General features: G+C 46.7%; 1 protein-coding gene across 1 annotated transcript; it reads left to right on the top strand.

Moving 5' to 3' along the window:
* Nucleotides 1-1292: 1292 nt before the first annotated feature.
* LOC143925755 (uncharacterized) lies at nt 1293-20631 on the top strand. Its single transcript, XM_077450203.1, has 4 exons — nt 1293-1305; nt 12507-12794; nt 17505-17852; nt 20111-20631. Exons 1-4 carry the CDS (start codon nt 1293-1295, stop codon nt 20185-20187), a joined length of 726 nt encoding a protein of 241 aa, XP_077306329.1. The 3' UTR covers nt 20188-20631.
* Nucleotides 20632-22379: the final 1748 nt, after the last annotated feature.

Below are 22379 nucleotides of genomic sequence, written 5' to 3'. Positions count from 1 at the left end.
GGAAATGTAGTTCCAAAACATCTGGGGTGCCAAGGTTCGCCATCACCGCCATAGAGAGAAGAATAGGACCCCTACAAATTACAGGTAAGTTCTCCACACTGACAACCAACAACTATTAGGATGTTATAGTATATTGATGGAAGAGACACGTTCACATAAATTTCAAAAAAGCATTTCCAGTGACAGTAAGAGAAAGTATCCTAATAATGTAGTCTGCAGCTGTTCATTTTTTAGGTTAGATGGTAACGTGAATCCTGGAAATTGGGAAAAACTGTTATATATATTTGTTAAACATTATTATTACTATACAGGATTTATGAAGCTCCAACAGTTGCACAGCACTTTACATATCACTTTAACCACTTTAGCCCCGGAAGGATTTACCCACTTCCTGGCCAGGCCATTTTTTTGTGATTCGGCACTGCGTCGATTTAACTAACAATTGCGCGGTCGTGCGACGTTTGTACCCAAATAAAATTGACGTCCTTTTTTTCACACAAATAGAGCTTTCTTTTGGTGGTATTTCATCACCTCTGCAGTTTTTATTTTTTGCGCCATAAACAAAAAAAGCGACAATTTTGAAAAAAACACATTATCTTTTACTTTCTGCTATAATAAATATCCAAAATATAAATAAATAAAAACAAATGTCTTCCTCAGTTTAGGCCGATATGTATTCTTCTATATATTTTTGTTAAACAAAATTGCACTAAGCGTATATATTGATTGCTTTGCACAAAAGTTATAGCATCTACAAAATAGGGGCTAGCATTATGGCATTTTTTATTATTCATTTTTTTTATTTACTAGTAATGGCAGCGATCTGCGATTTTTAGCGGGACTGCAACATTGCGGCGGACAGAGTTGGACACTTTTTTGGGACCATTGACATTTATACAGCGATCAGAGCTAAAAAAAAAGCCACTGATTACTGTATAAATGACATTGGCAGAGAAGGAATTAACACTAGGGGGGCGATCAAGGGGTTAAATGTGTGTCCTAGGGAGTGATTCCAACTGTGGGGGGATGGGACTGCCTGGAGGAGGAGACCGATCATTGTTCCTAACCAACAGGAGTAATAGATCTGTCTCCTCTCTCCTGACAGAACGGATATCTATCTGTTTATATTGCCAGATCTTCGTTCTGCCTCTCCCAGGATTGCCCAGGATGCCCAGGAAGCATCGTGGCCGCCAGGCATGTGCATCAGCTTCTACATCACGCGGCGGCCCCTTTACCCCTTAAAGTGTACAGCTAGGCCGCTTTGCACAGGGGAGCCAACCTGCTGCCGTATTATGACGGCTGCAGGTCAGCAAGTACCGTATATACTCGAGTATAAGCCGAGATTTTCAGCCTCTTTTTTGAGGCTGAAAGTGCCGCCCTCGGCTTATACTCGAGTCATCGCTGTCTGCCCGCTCGATCAGCGTGTCGAGCAGACAGACAGCGGCCATTCTATAGTTCAAAAGCCGCGCCTCCGGCTCCGCCTTCGCCTGTGATAGGCGGAACACTGAATTTCCCAGCAGCCTGTGTTCCGCCTATCACGGACATCGTATCATCCTCGTACTACGGACGAGGATGATACGATGTACGTGATAGGCGGAACACAGGCTGCTGGGAAATTCAGTGTTCCGCCTATCACAGGCGAAGGCGGCGGCGCAGCTTTTGAATTTTACAATGGCCGCCGAGGCGCCGACGAAGAGGGCACGGGACGGAGGCAAGGCAAGGCACGGCACGGGACGGGACGGAGGCAAGGCACGGCGGCGAGGCACGGAGGCAAGGAGGCTCGGCACGGGACGGAGGCTCGGGACAAAGGCTCGGGACACAGGTAGGCTGGACACACACACACACACACACACACACACACACACACACACACACACACACACACACACACACACACGGATGGATACACACACACACAGGGATGGATGGATGGATGGAGACACACACACACAGGGATGGATGGATGGATGGAGACACACACACACAGGGATGGATGGATGGATGGACACACACACACACAGGGATGGATGGACGGACACACAGGGATGGACGGACACACAGGGATGGACGGACACACACACAGGGATGGACAGGCATGTCTTACCCTCGGCTTATACACGAGTCAATAAGTTTGCCAGTTTTTTTGGGGGTAAATTGGGGGCCTCGGCTTATATTCGGGTCGGCCTATACTCGAGTATATACGGTAGTTACCTTGGTGTTTGTAAACTCTTACATATACCCAGTGAAGTGACTGGCCTCAGTTGATAAACAGAGGTTAAAAAAAATCCTCCTACATAAGTTGTACCTGTTTATCTGCCGCTCTCTCTCATCTTACACAACTTTTTCCCAGCTGCAGAAAGCAGGAGTCAGGGATCTGATGTCGCACACTGCACAGCATAAGGCCTCTTTCACACTTGTATGACTTGTCCCACGATTTGGGACTGCAGAGTAGCCTGACAAATAGTTTCCCACGATTTCCAATGACTACCATTCATATTCGTACGACTTCAAGTCTTGCCGACTTCAAAGTAGTCCCTGCACTACTTTGGTCCGACTTTGATGTGAGTTCAGGTTCATAGACCTCGAGTCTCCCTGAAATCGTGGCAAAATCACGGCTGTGAAATTGCAGTAAAATCGCGGCAAAATCACGTGACTTTGAAGTCCCAGTAGTGTGAAAGGGGCATAAAGCAGAGTTAAGTGTAATCTGAAGCCTGAGCGGAGGGAATGGACACACCCCTCTACACAGTCTCAAAAGTGCACATCTGAGGCTGTTAATCACCTGCTGGGGTGGGCAGGCCATCTCCAGTAGTGATGGCCGAACGGTTCGCCCGGCGGTCGTTTCGCGGCGAATTTCCGACATTCGCGGTCCGCACGTTCGAACGCCTTTTTCCGTCGTTCGCCGCGGCGGACTTACGTGTTTAATGTATACAAGAACTTTAACCTTTGGTGACACGTTTATCATGTGATACAGGACAGCCAATTGAGACATGACAGCACATGGACACTTGTACATTCCCCCTAACCTATAAATACACCCGATCCGGTGGCCATTTTACATTCTTTCTTCTGTTAAGATAGGGACAGGTTCCTGTGTGGAGTAGGGAGAGATAAACCACTAGCTATTTGGTACACAAAAGTTCTTTTCAGGACTGGTATAGGTGTTAGGTGTTGATAGGTTTGCTGTGCTGCTGATTCTTGCAGCAGCCTGAGTGTCTTTTGTTAGTTTAGAGAAAGGGAAAGGACGGTGTATGCTACAGGGACAGCCAGATTAGTCTTTCATCATCATCATCATCATCATCATCATTAGCTGTTACTATCAAGGTCCACAAAAGAGCTGTTCCAGTAACCACTAATCGTTCTCTTTTTTTGCCAATTTGTATAGGGACAGGAAGGAAGCAGTGTTGTCAGGCAGTGAGGGTAATTTTAAAGACTTGCTGTTATTATTAGTTCCACAAAGGTTCTTTTCAGGACTGGTATCAGTGGTACAGTAATAGGCTTGTACATGTATAATATTCTTTCTTCCAAATATAGAAAGGATATTATACTTGACTGCTGCCCTTCTGCTGCAGTCTGCTAAACATTCACAACTCACTTGTTCCACAAAAGTTCTTATAAGGACTGGTAACTTGGTATAGGGTGCTACGGTACATAGGCTTGAGTGCGGTACAGTCTGCTGTTCTGTAAGGACCGCTATCGGTCCACAATAGATAGGGTTGACGTGCACCACTGCTGACCGCTGCCCTATACTGCAGCAGTCCTTCAGCGGTATAGGGACTGACGTACAGTCTGCTAATCACTAACACACAACCTGCTTGTTCCACAAAAGTTCTTATAAGGACTGGTAACTTGGTATAGGGTGCTACGGTACATAGGCTTGAGTGCGGTACAGTCTGCTGTTCTGTAAGGACCGCTATCGGTCCACAATAGATAGGGTTGACGTGCACCACTGCTGACCGCTGCCCTATACTGCAGCAGTCCTTCAGCGGTATAGGGACTGACGTACAGTCTGCTAAACACTAATACACAACCTGCTTGGTCCACAAAAGTTCTTATAAGGACTGGTAACTTGGTATAGGGTGCTACGGTACATAGGCTTGAGTGCGGTACAGTCTGCTGTTCTGTAAGGACCGCTATCGGTCCACAATAGATAGGGTTGACGTGCACCACTGCTGACCGCTGCCCTATACTGCAGCAGTCCTTCAGCGGTATAGGGACTGACGTACAGTCTGCTAAACACTAATACACAACCTGCTTGGTCCACAAAAGTTCTTATAAGGACTGGTAACTTGGTATAGGGTGCTACGGTACATAGGCTTGAGTGCGGTACAGTCTGCTGTTCTGTAAGGACCGCTATCGGTCCACAATAGATAGGGTTGACGTGCACCACTGCTGACCGCTCACCTATACTGCAGCAGTCCTTCAGCGGTATAGGGACTGACGTACAGTCTGCTAATCACTAACACACAACCTGCTTGTTCCACAAAAGTTCTTATAAGGACTGGTAACTTGGTATAGGGTGCTACGGTACATAGGCTTGAGTGCGGTACAGTCTGCTGTTCTGTAAGGACCGCTATCGGTCCACAATAGATAGGGTTGACGTGCACCACTGCTGACCGCTGCCCTATACTGCAGCAGTCCTTCAGCGGTATAGGGACTGACGTACAGTCTGCTAATCACTAACACACAACCTGCTTGTTCCACAAAAGTTCTTATAAGGACTGGTAACTTGGTATAGGGTGCTACGGTACATAGGCTTGAGTGCGGTACAGTCTGCTGTTCTGTAAGGACCGCTATCGGTCCACAATAGATAGGGTTGACGTGCACCACTGCTGACCGCTGCCCTATACTGCAGCAGTCCTTCAGCGGTATAGGGACTGACGTACAGTCTGCTAAACACTAATACACAACCTGCTTGGTCCACAAAAGTTCTTATAAGGACTGGTAACTTGGTATAGGGTGCTACGGTACATAGGCTTGAGTGCGGTACAGTCTGCTGTTCTGTAAGGACCGCTATCGGTCCACAATAGATAGGGTTGACGTGCACCACTGCTGACCGCTGCCCTATACTGCAGCAGTCCTTCAGCGGTATAGGGACTGACGTACAGTCTGCTAAACACTAATACACAACCTGCTTGGTCCACAAAAGTTCTTATAAGGACTGGTAACTTGGTATAGGGTGCTACGGTACATAGGCTTGAGTGCGGTACAGTCTGCTGTTCTGTAAGGACCGCTATCGGTCCACAATAGATAGGGTTGACGTGCACCACTGCTGACCGCTGCCCTATACTGCAGCAGTCCTTCAGCGGTATAGGGACTGACGTACAGTCTGCTAAACACTAATACACAACCTGCTTGGTCCACAAAAGTTCTTATAAGGACTGGTAACTTGGTATAGGGTGCTACGGTACATAGGCTTGAGTGCGGTACAGTCTGCTGTTCTGTAAGGACCGCTATCGGTCCACAATAGATAGGGTTGACGTGCACCACTGCTGACCGCTCACCTATACTGCAGCAGTCCTTCAGCGGTATAGGGACTGACGTACAGTCTGCTAATCACTAACACACAACCTGCTTGTTCCACAAAAGTTCTTATAAGGACTGGTAACTTGGTATAGGGTGCTACGGTACATAGGCTTGAGTGCGGTACAGTCTGCTGTTCTGTAAGGACCGCTATCGGTCCACAATAGATAGGGTTGACGTGCACCACTGCTGACCGCTGCCCTATACTGCAGCAGTCCTTCAGCGGTATAGGGACTGACGTACAGTCTGCTAATCACTAACACACAACCTGCTTGTTCCACAAAAGTTCTTATAAGGACTGGTAACTTGGTATAGGGTGCTACGGTACATAGGCTTGAGTGCGGTACAGTCTGCTGTTCTGTAAGGACCGCTATCGGTCCACAATAGATAGGGTTGACGTGCACCACTGCTGACCGCTGCCCTATACTGCAGCAGTCCTTCAGCGGTATAGGGACTGACGTACAGTCTGCTAAACACTAATACACAACCTGCTTGGTCCACAAAAGTTCTTATAAGGACTGGTAACTTGGTATAGGGTGCTACGGTACATAGGCTTGAGTGCGGTACAGTCTGCTGTTCTGTAAGGACCGCTATCGGTCCACAATAGATAGGGTTGACGTGCACCACTGCTGACCGCTCACCTATACTGCAGCAGTCCTTCAGCGGTATAGGGACTGACGTACAGTCTGCTAATCACTAACACACAACCTGCTTGTTCCACAAAAGTTCTTATAAGGACTGGTAACTTGGTATAGGGTGCTACGGTACATAGGCTTGAGTGCGGTACAGTCTGCTGTTCTGTAAGGACCGCTATCGGTCCACAATAGATAGGGTTGACGTGCACCACTGCTGACCGCTGCCCTATACTGCAGCAGTCCTTCAGCGGTATAGGGACTGACGTACAGTCTGCTAATCACTAACACACAACCTGCTTGTTCCACAAAAGTTCTTATAAGGACTGGTAACTTGGTATAGGGTGCTACGGTACATAGGCTTGAGTGCGGTACAGTCTGCTGTTCTGTAAGGACCGCTATCGGTCCACAATAGATAGGGTTGACGTGCACCACTGCTGACCGCTGCCCTATACTGCAGCAGTCCTTCAGCGGTATAGGGACTGACGTACAGTCTGCTAAACACTAATACACAACCTGCTTGGTCCACAAAAGTTCTTATAAGGACTGGTAACTTGGTATAGGGTGCTACGGTACATAGGCTTGAGTGCGGTACAGTCTGCTGTTCTGTAAGGACCGCTATCGGTCCACAATAGATAGGGTTGACGTGCACCACTGCTGACCGCTCACCTATACTGCAGCAGTCCTTCAGCGGTATAGGGACTGACGTACAGTCTGCTAATCACTAACACACAACCTGCTTGTTCCACAAAAGTTCTTATAAGGACTGGTAACTTGGTATAGGGTGCTACGGTACATAGGCTTGAGTGCGGTACAGTCTGCTGTTCTGTAAGGACCGCTATCGGTCCACAATAGATAGGGTTGACGTGCACCACTGCTGACCGCTCACCTATACTGCAGCAGTCCTTCAGCGGTATAGGGACTGACGTACAGTCTGCTAATCACTAACACACAACCTGCTTGTTCCACAAAAGTTCTTATAAGGACTGGTAACTTGGTATAGGGTGCTACGGTACATAGGCTTGAGTGCGGTACAGTCTGCTGTTCTGTAAGGACCGCTATCGGTCCACAATAGATAGGGTTGACGTGCACCACTGCTGACCGCTGCCCTATACTGCAGCAGTCCTTCAGCGGTATAGGGACTGACGTACAGTCTGCTAAACACTAATACACAACCTGCTTGGTCCACAAAAGTTCTTATAAGGACTGGTAACTTGGTATAGGGTGCTACGGTACATAGGCTTGAGTGCGGTACAGTCTGCTGTTCTGTAAGGACCGCTATCGGTCCACAATAGATAGGGTTGACGTGCACCACTGCTGACCGCTGCCCTATACTGCAGCAGTCCTTCAGCGGTATAGGGACTGACGTACAGTCTGCTAAACACTAATACACAACCTGCTTGGTCCACAAAAGTTCTTATAAGGACTGGTAACTTGGTATAGGGTGCTACGGTACATAGGCTTGAGTGCGGTACAGTCTGCTGTTCTGTAAGGACCGCTATAGGTCCACAATAGATAGGGTTGACGTGCACCACTGCTGACCGCTCACCTATACTGCAGCAGTCCTTCAGCGGTATAGGGACTAAGAGTTTTGTCACAGGGTCATTTAAAAAATGACATGCAGAGGAAGAGGCAGGCCCTTCCGCAGGGGTGGTAGGGGTAGGGCAGGAGCAACAGGCTTGAGCCAAAGTGGGAAGTTGCAGAAGGTGCGTTCAATTACTTTAAAGGATGCACCAGACTTGGTTGAGTGGCTCGCTCAGCCTTACTCTTCTGCACCCTCCTCATCCTCTCGATCTGCACCCTCTTCTTCACTCTCTGCTATGTGCACCCCCAAAGACACTACCACCAACAACACGACCACCACCACCACCACCACATACCTTCCGCTTGAGTCACTGGAATTATTTTCCGATCCATATCAAGAGGACATTTCTGATGCGCAGCCACTCTTGGTATTGGATCAGGAAGAGGAGGTAGCAACAAGCGCTACTCAGCAGTCTGACGCCAGTACCCAGATCAGCCCAAGGAGGAGGTTGGTCCCCGGTGTTGCTGCCTACTCTACTTATAGCGGTGGGGAAGGTGACGTTGATGATGACGTGTCTAGTGATGTCACGTGGGTGCCCACAAGAGAGGAAGAGGAGGGGAGTTCAGAGGGAGATATGGACCAGCAGATAGGGAGGAGAAGCAGCAATGACTTACATTGCACAGCAGGGACAAAGCAGACTGCAAATGTATCAGGAGCGAGTCATCGACCATGTACGGTCACATCTGGCGCTCCCAGGACACCGGCACATGGCTCCGCAGTGTGGGCTTTTTTTAACGTGTCCGCTGCTGACAATAGCGTTGCCATCTGCAATCTTTGCAGTCAACGCGTTAGTCGCGGTAAGCCCAATACTCACCTAGGGACGACCGCCTTAAGAAGGCACATGAGCAGCCATCACCGAGCCCAGTGGGAGCAACGGAACACACAAAGCCACACTGCAGGCTCTCACCGTCCAGCCTCGTCTTCTACTTCTCCTTCTCCTCTCTCCTCACAATTGTCCTCCACTCCACCTTCCATCACGCCAAGCTCACATTTTTCTGCAAAAAGGCAGGCTTCCGTGGGCCTAATGTTTGAGCGTAAAAAAATGATGACGCCGGATAACCCTCTTGCCCAACGGTTGGCGGCTGGCTTGTCAGAACTCATAGCCCGCCAACTACTGCCATATAAACTGGTGGACTCGGAGGCCTTTCGCAAATTTGTGGCCATTGGAACACCACAATGGAAGGTCCCAGGAAGGAAGTATTTCTCAGAGAAGGGCATCCCAGAGCTATATGGCCATGTTCAGCGGCAAGTGAATGTATCTCTGGCACACAGTGTCGGTGCCAAGATACATCTGACCACAGACACGTGGTCTAGCAAACACGGGCAGGGAAGGTATATCAGTTTTACTGCCCACTGGGTGAACCTTCTGACGGCCGTCAAGCATGTAACCCGTGGCACCCGTGTAGATTTGGTTTTACCGCCACGGATTGCATGCAGGCCTGACTCTTCTTCTCCTCCTCCTACTCCATCCTCCTCCCTCTCCTCCTCAGCTGCCTCCTCCTTTTCCGCTGCTAGCGTCTCTTCCACTGCACCGCCCAAGCTCCCCAGAACCTATTCCACATGCCAGGTGAGACGTTGCCATGCCGTGCTGCGTCTGTTGTGCCTGGAAGCAAAGAGCCACACTGGCCCGGCACTCCTTTCAGCTTTGCGTTCACAGGCAGATGAGTGGCTAACACCGCTCAATTTGACAGTTGGTAAAGTGGTGTGTGACAACGGTGCCAATCTGCTTAGCGCATTGAAACAGGGCAAAATCACGCACGTGCCGTGCATGGCACACGTCTTAAACTTGGTCGTGCAGCGATTCCTTGTCAAATACCCTGGGGTCCAGGACATCTTGCGGCAGGCAAGGAAAATCTCGGCCCATTTCAGAAGATCTTACACGGCCATGGCTCGCCTTGCTGACATTCAGCGGCGACACCATCTGCCGGTCAGACGTCTTATTTGCGATTGCCCGACGCGATGGAACTCAACCTTCTATATGCTTGATAGGCTGCTCCAGCAGAAACGTGCAGTTAACGTCTACCTGTATGAACTCTGCGAAAGAAACGGTTCTGGGGAGCTGGGTTTTTTTTCACCGCGCCAGTGGCTGCTCATGCGCGACACATGCAGACTTCTGCGGCCATTTGAGGAGATCACCAAACTGGTCAGTCGCAGCCATGGCGCCATCAGTGACATGGTACCTTATGCCTTCTTTCTGGAGCGTGCATTGCGTCGTGTCATTGATCAGGCTGTGGAGGAGCAGGAGCGGGAAGATGAGGAAGTCGCAATGCTGGATGAATTCCCAGGGGGGGCTACTCTATCTGAGACAAGTCAACAACAGGAGTCTGATGAGGAGTCAGAGGAGGATGGTGCCGGGGCGGATGAGCAGGAGCAAGAAGAGCATGCTTTAAACCTTTCTGGGATCCCTGTTGTGCGAGGATGGGGAGAGGAGAATGAAGAGGACGACATTATCCTGGATGATGAGCAGGAGCCAGGCCACCACACCGCTTCCACTTTAGTGCAAATGGGGGCCTTCATGCTCCAGTGTTTTAATAGGGACCCCCGTATAAAAAGCATGAGGGTCAAGGACCAGTACTGGGTGGCAACGTACTTAGACCCCCGGTACAAACACAAAATGGCGGAAATGTTACCGCCGTCGCAGAGGGCTGTCAGAATGCAGCACTTCCAGGCCTTGCTTCGAGAAATGCTGCATTCTGCTTTTGCGTGCGCTGGCAGAGGAGCAATTCCCACTCCCAGAGAAGGATTTGCGGGTACCAATCCAACAGCGCCTGCAAGAAGAGGCCGGTTTGAAGATGTGTTGGTGACTTCGGATATGAGGTCATTCTTTCAGCCGACCCATCGACAGGTGTCATCCGGATCCAGCATCAGGGAACGCCTAGACCGTCAGGTGTCCGACTACATTGGGTTAACGGCCGATGTGGACGCTCTGAGGAGTGATGAACCCCTAGACTACTGGGTGGGCAGGCTTGACCTCTGGCCAGAGCTTGCCCAATTTGCAATCGAACTGTTGGCTTGCCCCTCATCCAGTGTCCTGTCCGAAAGGACGTTCAGCGCAGCAGGGGGGATTGTGACCGATAAGCGTACTCGCCTAGCTCACCACAGTGTTAACTACCTCACATTTCTAAAAATGAATGAGGCATGGATCTCGGAGGAATTCAACACATGTGATCAGTAGACCATGTATATGTCTATAAACAATTTTTGGAATCAAGCACACAGACCTTCTTAATTCATTTGGCTCACTTCCCTGACCCAAAAAAGCACACCGTACTATAGGCCCTACCCTCCTCTTTGAAGAGGTTGAGCGGTGTCATATTTCTACTGGGGCTGCTTATTATGAGGGGTTCCCACCATCCCTGTGCTGTGCTGACTTCCTCCTGGGTGTTCTTATTATGAGGGGCTCCCACCATCCCTGTGCTGTGCTGACTTCCTCCTGGGGGTTCTTATTATGAGGGGATCACACCATCCCTGTGCTGTGCTGACTTCCTCCTGGGGCTGCTTACGGTGCTGCTGTCAGCGCTGTATGTCACGGAGCTGCTGTCAGCGCTGTATGTCACGGAGCTGCTGTCAGCGCTGTATGTCACGGAGCTGCTGTCAGCGCTGTATGTCACGGAGCTGCTGTCAGCGCTGTATGTCACGGAGCTGCTGTCAGCGCTGTATGTCACGGAGCTGCTGTCAGCGCTGTATGTCACGGAGCTGCTGTCAGCGCTGTATGTCACGGAGCTGCTGTCAGCGCTGTATGTCACGGAGCTGCTGTCAGCGCTGTATGTCACGGAGCTGCTGTCAGCGCTGTATGTCACGGAGCTGCTGTCAGCGCTGTATGTCACGGTGCTGCTGTCAGCGCTGTATGTCACGGAGCTGCTGTCAGCGCTGTATGTCACGGAGCTGCTGTCAGTGCTGTATGTCACGGAGCTGCTGTCAGCGCTGTATGTCACGGAGCTGCTGTCAGCGCTGTATGTCACGGAGCTGCTGTCAGCGCTGTATGTCACGGTGCTGCTGTCAGCGCTGTATGTCACGGAGCTGCTGTCAGCGCTGTATGTCACGGAGCTGCTGTCAGCGCTGTATGTCACGGAGCTGCTGTCAGCGCTGTATGTCACGGAGCTGCTGTCAGCGCTGTATGTCACGGAGCTGCTGTCAGCGCTGTATGTCACGGTGCTGATGTCAGTGCTCTGTATTACGGTGCTGCTGTCAGTGCTCTGTATCTCCTGCACCCTCTTGTTTGCCTACCCTGGTCCCTGACCTTCCCTCTCCTCCATTGCCTTCATTAGCTCCATAGTCCTGAATTGTCAGAACAATTTCCCAAATAAAAAAAAAATGCTTGTAGTTATCGATCCCAAATTCACCTCATACATGTATTATGCTATTGTCCAGGTGGTGGGACTACGTGCTACCCCCTAATAATTACCCCGTGGCCGCAAATTCGACCTAAAGGTTTGCGAAATTCGCCTCCCATTGAAGTCAATGGAGCCCGCGGCGAACGGTCGTTTTCGCGAACGTTTGTGTCCGTTCGCGTTTCGCGTTCGCGAAACGTCCCGTCGGAAGTTCGTCCATCACTAATCTCCAGGGTTTCCTGTTGGTGGCATAGACTGTCAGAAGTGACTCATGCATATAGCAAAGGGATGAGAGAGAAATCATACTAGGTGCTTTGGATAGAGTACAGAATGCTTTGTTCATTATTCATTTCAGAGGTGTAAAAACAATTAAATACACACTGTGGTATTGTATTTGATAATAAAATTGAGTGTAATCTGATTTGTATTTATGTCTAGTGGCTCCACAGGAGATAGAACCTGTGAGATACTCCCTCAGTAAATCAGGAGAGGTGAGATGTACTCTGACTCTGAAGAGATTCTACCCTTCTGATATTACCATCACTTGGCACACAGAACATCAAACTGAGCTAAATTCTGATGGCAAACTGGCAAAGTCTGCGGATGGTGAAACATTTGATGTTACAAGTGTGTGCACATTGCCCCGATCTCTCTGCTTTCCTGTCTATGTGACCTGGGAGCATCAATCAGCGAGACAACCTCAGAGGATCGTACTAAAGAGATCAGGTAATACATGAATTCAGCAGATTGTATAAATTGTTACTGATAACTTTCTAATAATGGAGACTGGGTCTGAAATATGTTTTCTACTATCCCTGTTCGGTTATATAATACCAGTTGATAACTTCATCAGAAAATGTGTTTGTATTAGAAATAATTTGACTTCTACATCACTATTCTTCTTGGGGACTCAAAGCACTTTATCTGCTGTTGGGGGAGTCATCTTGGTTGCCCTCTGTAGAATATCACATAGACAGGAGCCCATTACCCACTTGCACATCTTTGTTGTGAGGGAGGAAACCTGGCCAGGACCTGAACCAAGGACTCCAATGCTTCCTGGCAGAACCTTTGAACCATCGTGCTGCACTTCCATATTATTTTCAACTTAGGATGAAATGGACTTTAAAACTCCATGAAGATGGTGTTCCTGATGGGAACCGGGCTCAGAATCCGGGCTCTCATTGGCCGTCCAGAGTAATGAAGCAGCCTCCATTGGCCCCCATATACAGGCTCTCTCTTCTAATTAGAAGCGATATACAGCAAAGATCCCACAACCTGCCTATTAGCGGAATTGTGGAAAAGATATAAACTATACGAAGCTCCTCTCAGTGTCTAAACACAGCAGTGACAACGCTAGTAATGAAACAAGAAGCCGGCACTGTCACTACACATCACTCTGTCAGCATTGCTGGTACATGTCATTGTGTCAGAACATGGAACACGTCACCTGTGCCATCTATCATGTCAGATCACTGTATGGTAACACATGTCACTCCCTACATAACATATTCTAACACTCATCAGAGGTCCCCAGTGTTATAGGTGCTCATCAGTCCAGGATTTTGTAGGTGAATCTTAGGGGTTGATTTACTAAAACTGGAGAGTTCATAATCTGGTGCAGCTCTGCATGGTAGCCAATCAGCTTCTAACTTCAGCTTGACGAATTAAGCTGTGACAAAAAACCTGGAAGCTGATTGGTTTCTATACAGAGCTGCACCAGATTTTGTACTCTTCAGTTTTGATAAATCAGCCCCTTATTGTTTTCTGGCTCTGTTCAATGTATGTAACAGGCTAGACCAATAAAGCTCCATCTCATTACAGGCATACCCCGCTTTTAAGTACACAATGGGGTTTATTTACTAAAGCTGGAAAGTTGTATAGCTGGGACATTTACTATACATGAACGCTCTGTGTTTGTCCTGCTTTATAATTTATTTTTGTAGTGTTTTTGTATGTCCCTGTGTATCCCTCTCCTTCTCTTAGTACAGCCCCACACTAACTACTCCCAGCACTATGGGTCACTCTAGAGCAGCCGTCATTAAATGGCGGCCCGCGGTCCGAGTCCGGACCGAGCGGGGCTTCTGCCTGGACCGCTATGCCGCCTGTGTTGTGAATTACAGCAATTACTGGTTTGCTGAGACCGCTGGTTTCCCTAGCAACCAGTGACGCTGTGCGCATGCGCCCGCCCCCTGCTCCTGGCCGCATCTCTCGGAGCTGTGTTTTACTCACGCTCACAGGCAGTAGGGGGTGTGACGTCACGTGCGCGCCCCGCCCCCCCATGCTGCCCGCGGTTCCTGATTCCCGGGTCCTGGCTCTCCTCGAGGCAGCTTCAGTTGTGCCCTTCCTCCTGCAGTTGAGGTATGTGGGCACATTAGTTTTCATGCACACTGTTGGGCATATTGTAAGGGGCACACTGATAGGTATATTTGTAATGTGCACAATGCTGGGCTTTTTTTGTAAGGGGCACGCTAATGGGTATATTTTTTATATGCACACTGATTTGCATGTTTTGTTAAGGTGCACCTTAACAAAATATGCCCATCGGTGTGCACTGAAAAAATATACCCATCAGCATGCCCCTTAAAATAAAATGTGTCCATCAGAGTGCCCTTTAGCATAAAATAAGGGTCACGCTGATGGGCACCTTTTATGTTAAGGGGTACTCTGATGGACAAATTTAATTTTACAGGGCACGCTGATGGGTATATTTTTAATGTGCACATCGATGGCCATATTTTGTTAAGGGGCACGCTGATGGGCACAACAAAATGTGCCCTACAAAATATGCCCATTGATGTGCACATTAAAAATATACCCACCAGCATACCCCTTAAAATAAAATTTGTCCATCAGAGTGCCTCCTAACATAATAGGCGCCCATCAGTGTGACCCTTATTTCATGTTAAGGGGCACTCTGATGGGCATATTTTATTTTATATTAAAAGGGGCACTCTGATGGGCAAATTTTAAGGTAAGGGGCACATTTTGTTGTCCATCAGAGTGCCCCTTAATATAAAATGTGCCTATCAGCATGACCCTTATTTTATGTTAAGGGGCACCCTGATGTGCACATATTATGTTAAGGGGGACTCTGATGGGTACATCTTATGTAAGGGGACACTGACAGGAATGTCAGTGATGTAAATGGACACTGTGATGGGGACACCTGATGTAAAGGGGCACACTTTATTTTAAGAGCAACACTGATGGGTACATTTTATATTAAAGGGGCACTTTGATGGGCAAATTTTAAGTTAAGGGGCACATTTTGTTGTGTCCATCAGAGTGCCCCTTAATATAAAATGTGCCCATCAGTGTGACCCTTAACATAAAATTTACCCATCAGCGTGACCCTTAACATAAAATGTACCCATCAGCGTGACCCTTATTTTATGTTAAGGGACACCCTGATGGGGACATCTGTTGTATGGGGGACACTCTGACAGGAAGGTCTGATGTAAAGGGGCACTGTGATGGGGACACCCGATGTAAAGGGGCACTGTGATGGGGACACCCGATGTAAAGGGGCACTGTGATGGGGACACCCGATGTAAAGGGGCACTGTGATGGGGACACCCGTTGTAAAGGGGCACTGTGATGGGGACACCCGATGTAAAGGGACACTGTAATGGGGGCACCCGATGTAAAGGGACACTGTAATGGGGGCACCCGATGTAAAGGGACACTGTGATAGGGACACCCGATGTAAAGGGACACTGTGATGGGGCACCCGATGTAAAGGGACACTGTGATGGGGCACCCGATGTAAAGGGACACTGTGATGGGGACACCCGATGTAAAGAGCAAATGTAAAGCTATCCTAGTTCCAACTGTCCACATGTTTAATATTGTAACTGAAACTTGACAATTAAATAATGTTGAAATGCTAAGGAAATTGTACATTTCTCATGTTTTTGATAGATATACAGTGACTACAATCTTTCTGAGTCATAGCACAGACTTAAGCTTCGGACCTCGGCCCAAAGAAAATTTTGGCGACCGGACCTCCTTGAATTTTAATTCATTACCCCTGCTCTAGAGTACTACAGTTATCACCCACATAGAATAAAGAAAATTTCAAGAACACTTGTCTTTTTTTATTTATTTATTTTTTAAACTGTGAACATTTGCTTTTGACCTTCAAAATGAGCTCAATTAACATCATCTGTATGTGCCCAGCTGCAATAAATTTTACTTCTTACTTTACTTCTGAGCCTTCCCCATGAGTTAAACTGCCTGTGAATCTACTCAAGTCAGCAAGTTTCCATATTATAGATGCAAATTGCGTTTTAGGAAGGGTGTGTCTTTTGCATATAGTGAAATCTGAGACATAGCAAAATGATCTAACCTAAAAATGGTTTAGGATAAGCCCTCCCCCCTCCCCCACCTTCTTACAGATATAAGCAGCATTTCATTTCTCGTTCTGAGAGGTTAATAGAAGAAGCACCTACCAGACAACCAGATCATTTCTCTGATAGCATACCGTATATACTCGAGTATAGGCCGACCCGAATATAAGCCGAGGCCCCCAATTTACCCCCAAAAAACTGGAAAAAATTATTGACTCGTGTATAAGCCGAGGGTGAGACATGCCTGTCCATCCCTGTGTGTCCGTCCATCCCTGTGGGTCCATCCATCCCTGTGTGTGTCCATGCATCCGTGTGTGTGTGTGTGTCCATGCATCCGTGTGTGTGTGTGTCCATCCATCCCTGTGTGTGTGTGTGTGTGTGTGTGTGTGTGCATGCATCCGTGTGTGTGTGTGTGTGTGTGTGTGTGTGTGTCCGTGCAGCCTACCTGTGTCCGTCCAGCCTGTGTCCGTCCAGCCTGTGTCCGTCCAGCCTGCGTCCCGTCCAGCCTGCGTCCCGTCCAGCCTGCGTCCCGTCCAGCCTGCGTCCCGTCCCGGCCCGTCCCGAGCCGAGCCTCCGTCCTTCAGCTCTTCGTCGGCGGCCATTCTAGGATTCAAAAGCCGCGCCTCCGTCGGTGATAGGCGGAACACTCAATTTCCCACTGACTGCTGGGAAATTGAGTGTTCCGCCTATCGGATGTCCGTGATAGGCGGAACACTCAATTTCCCAGCAGTCAGTGGTCCGCCTGTCATGGACGTCCGCTCATCCTCATACTACGGACGAGGATGAGAGGATGTCCGTGATAGGCGGAACACAGACTGCTGGGAAATTCAGTGTTCCGCCTATCACCGACGGAGGCGCGGCCTTTGAATCCTAGAATGGCCGCTGTCTGTCTGCTCGACACGCTGATCGGGCAGACAGACAGCGATGACTCGAGTATAAGCCGAGGGGGGCACTTTCAGCCTCAAAAAAGAGGCTGAAAATCTCGGCTTATACTCGAGTATATACGGTACATTACTCGAGATGTACATAATTACATGTCTGTTATAATGTTTGTGTTATTGGACTAATAATTGTGATTACCTTCCAGATCTTCCTTGGCGTCCACAGATAGGAGATATACATTTGTCCAACATAAAACTCAAAGCAAAGTCCACACTACAAGTGAAAATCTCTGGATATTTCCCTGAGGCTCCAACTGTGGAATGGTATAAGAAGAAGATGGGGACGGACAGATTTGTTGCTGTTGATATCAATAATTACGAGAGTGTAATCAGTGAACACCAGAGACCGTCAGATAACACATACAGCTGTACAGCCAGTCTGCTGTTCACCCCGACACTGCCAGAAGATCAGAGGTCAGAGTTCATGTGCAGAGTGCGGCATCCAAGTCTGGAGCAGCCCATAGAGAGAAGAATAGGACCCCTACAAATTACAGGTAAGTTCTCTACACTGACAACCAACAACTATTAGGTTCACTGCTTGCCTACCAGGGCAGTTTTTTTTTTTTTTTTTTACACACATGCTGAAATCTGCATTTTCTGCTAGAAAAATATGTAGAACCCCCAAACATTATATATATTTTCTGAAAGCAGAAGCCCTGGAGAAGAAAATGATGGTTGTTGCAATTTTTTATGTCACAACACATTTGTGCAGGTTTTAATCTAATTCAACGTTTCAAGAAAAAATATATACTTAAATAAATTTTAGTGCACACAAACACAATATAATACCCAATTTTTAGGTAAAAGATGGGGTTGCATTGAGTAAATAGATCCCATGTCAAGAAAAAACTGTGCACTTCCGTGAAATGGTGAGAAACTACAGTGCCTAAAATTGTCTATAGTTGACACGGCACAGTGGTGTAGTGGTTAGCACTCTCACCTATCAGTAAAAAAGGGTCGCTGGTTTGAATCCCAACCACAACTCTACCTGCCTGGAGTTAGCATGTTCTCCCTGTGCCTGCGTGGGTTTCCTCCCACACTCCAAAGACATGCAGGTAGGTTAATTGGCTTCTGTCCAAAAAATTAGCCCTAGTATATGAATGGGGAACTTGGATTGTGGGCAGCCTTGAGGGTAGGGACCGATATGAGTGTGCAATGTACAGGGATAGGGACAATTGTAGACACTCAGGTTGAACTGGATGGTCTGGTGTCTTTATTGAACCTTACTAACTATGTAACTATATGACACTGTAAAAGCCTCTGCATGTTATCAGTTTAGAGAAAGTCATGAATTATGTCCTAGAATTATTGCTCTCACTCCGACGTTCATGGCAATACATCACATGTGTGAAATTGCTTGTATGTGCAGGGGGACAAAGGTACAATTCCTTTTTTTTGGGGTATTTATTTAATTTTAACAAATGTTTACTTTTTTAATTTAGCTACATGGCGCCAAAAGATGGCTACAGCGCGGGCCTTAATTGCAAATGCTGGGAGGGCATCCATGGATGTCCTCCTGTGCAAGCGTTGCCTGACGTGATCACCGAGTCTATGAGACATAGATCCCGGCCCTTTACCACCTGATCAGCTGTCAGCCAATGACAGCTGATCACGTGATGTAAACAGAAGATCGGTAACCTATATTTTTTCCCCCTCACACTGTCAGCGTGAGGGAAAAAAAAGGCCGGTCACCGGCTTCTGTCAGAGGGATATTTTAATATATATGCCTTTTGATTAAATGAGATTCCCGTCATGTGATCCTTCTCAGCACATGTCCTGCTAGTGCTCCAGTGTTGTAGCCTGGGCCTGCTGCTGACCAGACTTGTCACTGCCCCTTCCCATGAAACCAATATAACACCGCTGGAGTTTTCAGGACTTGTCAGGAGCCCCCCAACAGACAGCCAATGGTAAGGTCCACATCCTCTGGTAGTAAAGGGGATATATTAAAAATGACCCTCCCACTTTGAAGCCCCAAAAGAGAGCAGATTGGGGGGGGCGGGGGGGGGGGGTTGCTGGCTGAAGTTTGGCTTTAAGAAATAATTTTAAAACATTATATACTCTGGTAAATACATATATAAATTGTGTATAATGAAGTATAATAATAATAATAAATACATCCTCCTTTGGCCCCCTGTAAACAGGGCTGTCTAGCTGCTGTGCATGTCCCCTGATGTTTTAGTTTGCCCAGAGGGACAGGTTCAGCCCTGCTGGTAAAGTCTTTGGCAGGCTGCAGCTGGATAGGGCTGAACACCGTACCAAGTTGTACCCGCTTTAAGGGCCCTATGAGTTCAGGGATGTAAGGCCTGGAACACAGAAGATCTGCATATTCATCCCTAAATGTATAGGGCCCTAAATGTGGGTACTACTTGGTACAATGTTTAGCCCTATCCAACAGCAGCCAAAGATTGTAGCAGGCTGCAGGAAAAAGGACTGGGTGCTGCACCTATCCCTACCTGAGGCACAGCACCCAGACGGGGGCCGATGACCAAGACTTATATTTACAGTACATCTACTAGTATGTCCAAAAATAACGGAACAAGAATAAAATGATCACAAACTAAGACGTGTGCTTTAGGGGAAAGTTAGAGGAGGGTAACAATTACCTTTATTTACATTCTCCCCACCCACAGATCTGCATTAATATCAACATTTATTTGCAAAGAGCTTATGGTTGCTGAATCCAGCTAACATTAAGCAGCTCCCTTTCATTTGTTTTCATTGTTCTCTACAACTATTTTTTTGTCCATCACAGAACCCGAAATGATGAACCAGCAAGAAACGTCAGATCCAAAAGAAGTGAACTGCCAAGAACAAGGCACTGGGGTGTAAGAAGAACCACATTTCACACTAAATATTCCTTCCAGTTCTTCTATGAGAAAGTACCAGCCATGAGATAATACCCTGGACTACAGTTATCTTAAAGCACAGACCTCGCACCACATTTGACAGTCTATGAGGAAATCAGGATTGATGTCACACCTCTCATTGGAGTTCTACATTTTAAAGACACTAAACATTGCCGTAGGTTTAATAAAACAAGGAAGGACATGTTTTGTTTTTTTACTATGTAGGCAATACTCAGTATTCTAGAATGTGTTTGCAAAGTGCACACACTGAGCAATAAGCTACCTATAAGCGTTTGATGCATGCCTCTGGTACAGGTAAACCAAAGGATAGTAGAAGTAGTAAAATGCACTGACATCAATGGAGGTCAATTGCACCACTGTGCTTTAGCTCTACAGATATGTAAGCTGCTGACACGTTCCAATATGATTTCATATCCAATACGATTTCATCCACCGGGTACTGAATTATCAGTTCAGAGTGAACTTTGCAACTGATAACTCAAGCTTAAGTGGTCTACCAAGATGATAAAAAAAAAGTACCTTTATAGTCTATTACAATTTTTATATAGCATTATTACATATAATTATTATATAACATATTATTACATGACAAAAATGAATATTGAATGTTAAAATTCTACAACTGAGTCGCGATAAAGTAAACATATAACACACAATACATAATAATGTAAATTTTATGATTATACTGTAGGTATTAAAAGATCAGTGAGTTTATTTGTAATGCTTTGGATTGAATCCATCAGATTTCTAGCAAAGAATTAATCTTTGGAAATGAGGGAAGTTGGGTAAGAAACAGAAATAGAATATGTTGATAGTTGAGACAAAATGTGTTACTTTCCAGCCCAAACCCACATTTCTTCTAACATTAGGAGTGATTTTTTTTTGATTTTTTTCACTTTGTGATTTACATTTATCTGCTGGATAATGAATGTATACTTAATGCCATGTCAATTCAAGCAAAGAGATATTTGTTCCAGTAATGCCGAGTACACACGATCGAATTGTCCGGGGGTCTTAGTCCGCCGGACCGCATTACGCCGGACAATTCGATCGTGTGTGGGCTCCAGCGGACTTTTTCATCGTAAAGTCCGGCGGACTTAGAAAATAGTTTTGACTCAAAATTTGTCCGCCGGACTTGGCTTTCAGCGGACAATCCGTTCGTCAGTATGCTAGTCCGACGGACTAAGAACGACGCATGCTCAGAAGCAAGTACGAGAAGGAAGCTATTGGCTACTGGCTATTGAACTTCTTTTTCTAGTCCCGTAGTACGCGCTGTACGTCACCACGTTAGAAATCGCCAGACTTTTGGAGTGTCCGTGTGTGGCCAAGTCCGTTCGTTAGAAAGTCCGGCGGATTGTTTGCTGGACTAAGTCTGCCGGACTATTCGATTGTGTGTACGCGGCATAAGAAGTTTATTAACAACTCCAGTAAGAGAATACGCTCCCCAGATTCTCTCTCCACATTCAAAGTTAGGTGTCTTTATAGACACAATTCTGCATGCTTACTTTCTAGACTATATAAACTATTGTAGAATGAACTATGATTATGAATCCTTTATTATATTATAAAGTGGGAGAAGAAATTAGGTTATTGCCTGCCTGACAGTATTATAGATACAATTACTGTATTAGCTCCATACCTCTTCTGTGAATTCTAAGACCCAAGACTCTTGTTATAAATTGTGCAATTTGACAAATTGATGAAAATACCCAACAATCTCTGTGCAATGATTAATAAATATATAAATGGATACTGGCACAGATAGTGAAACTAAAAAGAGAAGGGTTGCTGGACCCGAAATGAGTGAAAAAGGAATGAGGATTGATGATGTGATAAAGGGCGCTCCCAATACAATCGCTGAAAGTGCAAAGAGTGATCTATGCAAATAATATGTATACATTTGTTACCTTGTTTAAACGTATATTAGAGAATTGCTTCACTTTATACACAAATGTTTCAAAGATATATAAAGATATATATATATATATATATATATATATATATATATATATATATATATATATATAGTTCATAATTGCACAAAACAAATATGTCATACAAATTTCAAAACAGCTCCAGAAATCTTTTTGGATGATTTTGCTCCAAACACCACGTGAAAAATAATATCCGTGTTCCAGATAAAGTTTGTGACTT

Source organism: Lithobates pipiens, unplaced genomic scaffold (genome assembly GCF_037356315.1).
Source record: "Lithobates pipiens isolate NorthernLeopardFrog02 unplaced genomic scaffold, aLitPip1_a1.2 Scaffold_22, whole genome shotgun sequence".
Classification (NCBI taxonomy): Eukaryota; Metazoa; Chordata; class Amphibia; order Anura; family Ranidae; genus Lithobates; species Lithobates pipiens.
The sequence above is the reverse complement of the archived record's forward strand: the minus strand, read 5'-3'. Positions and strand labels throughout refer to the sequence as shown.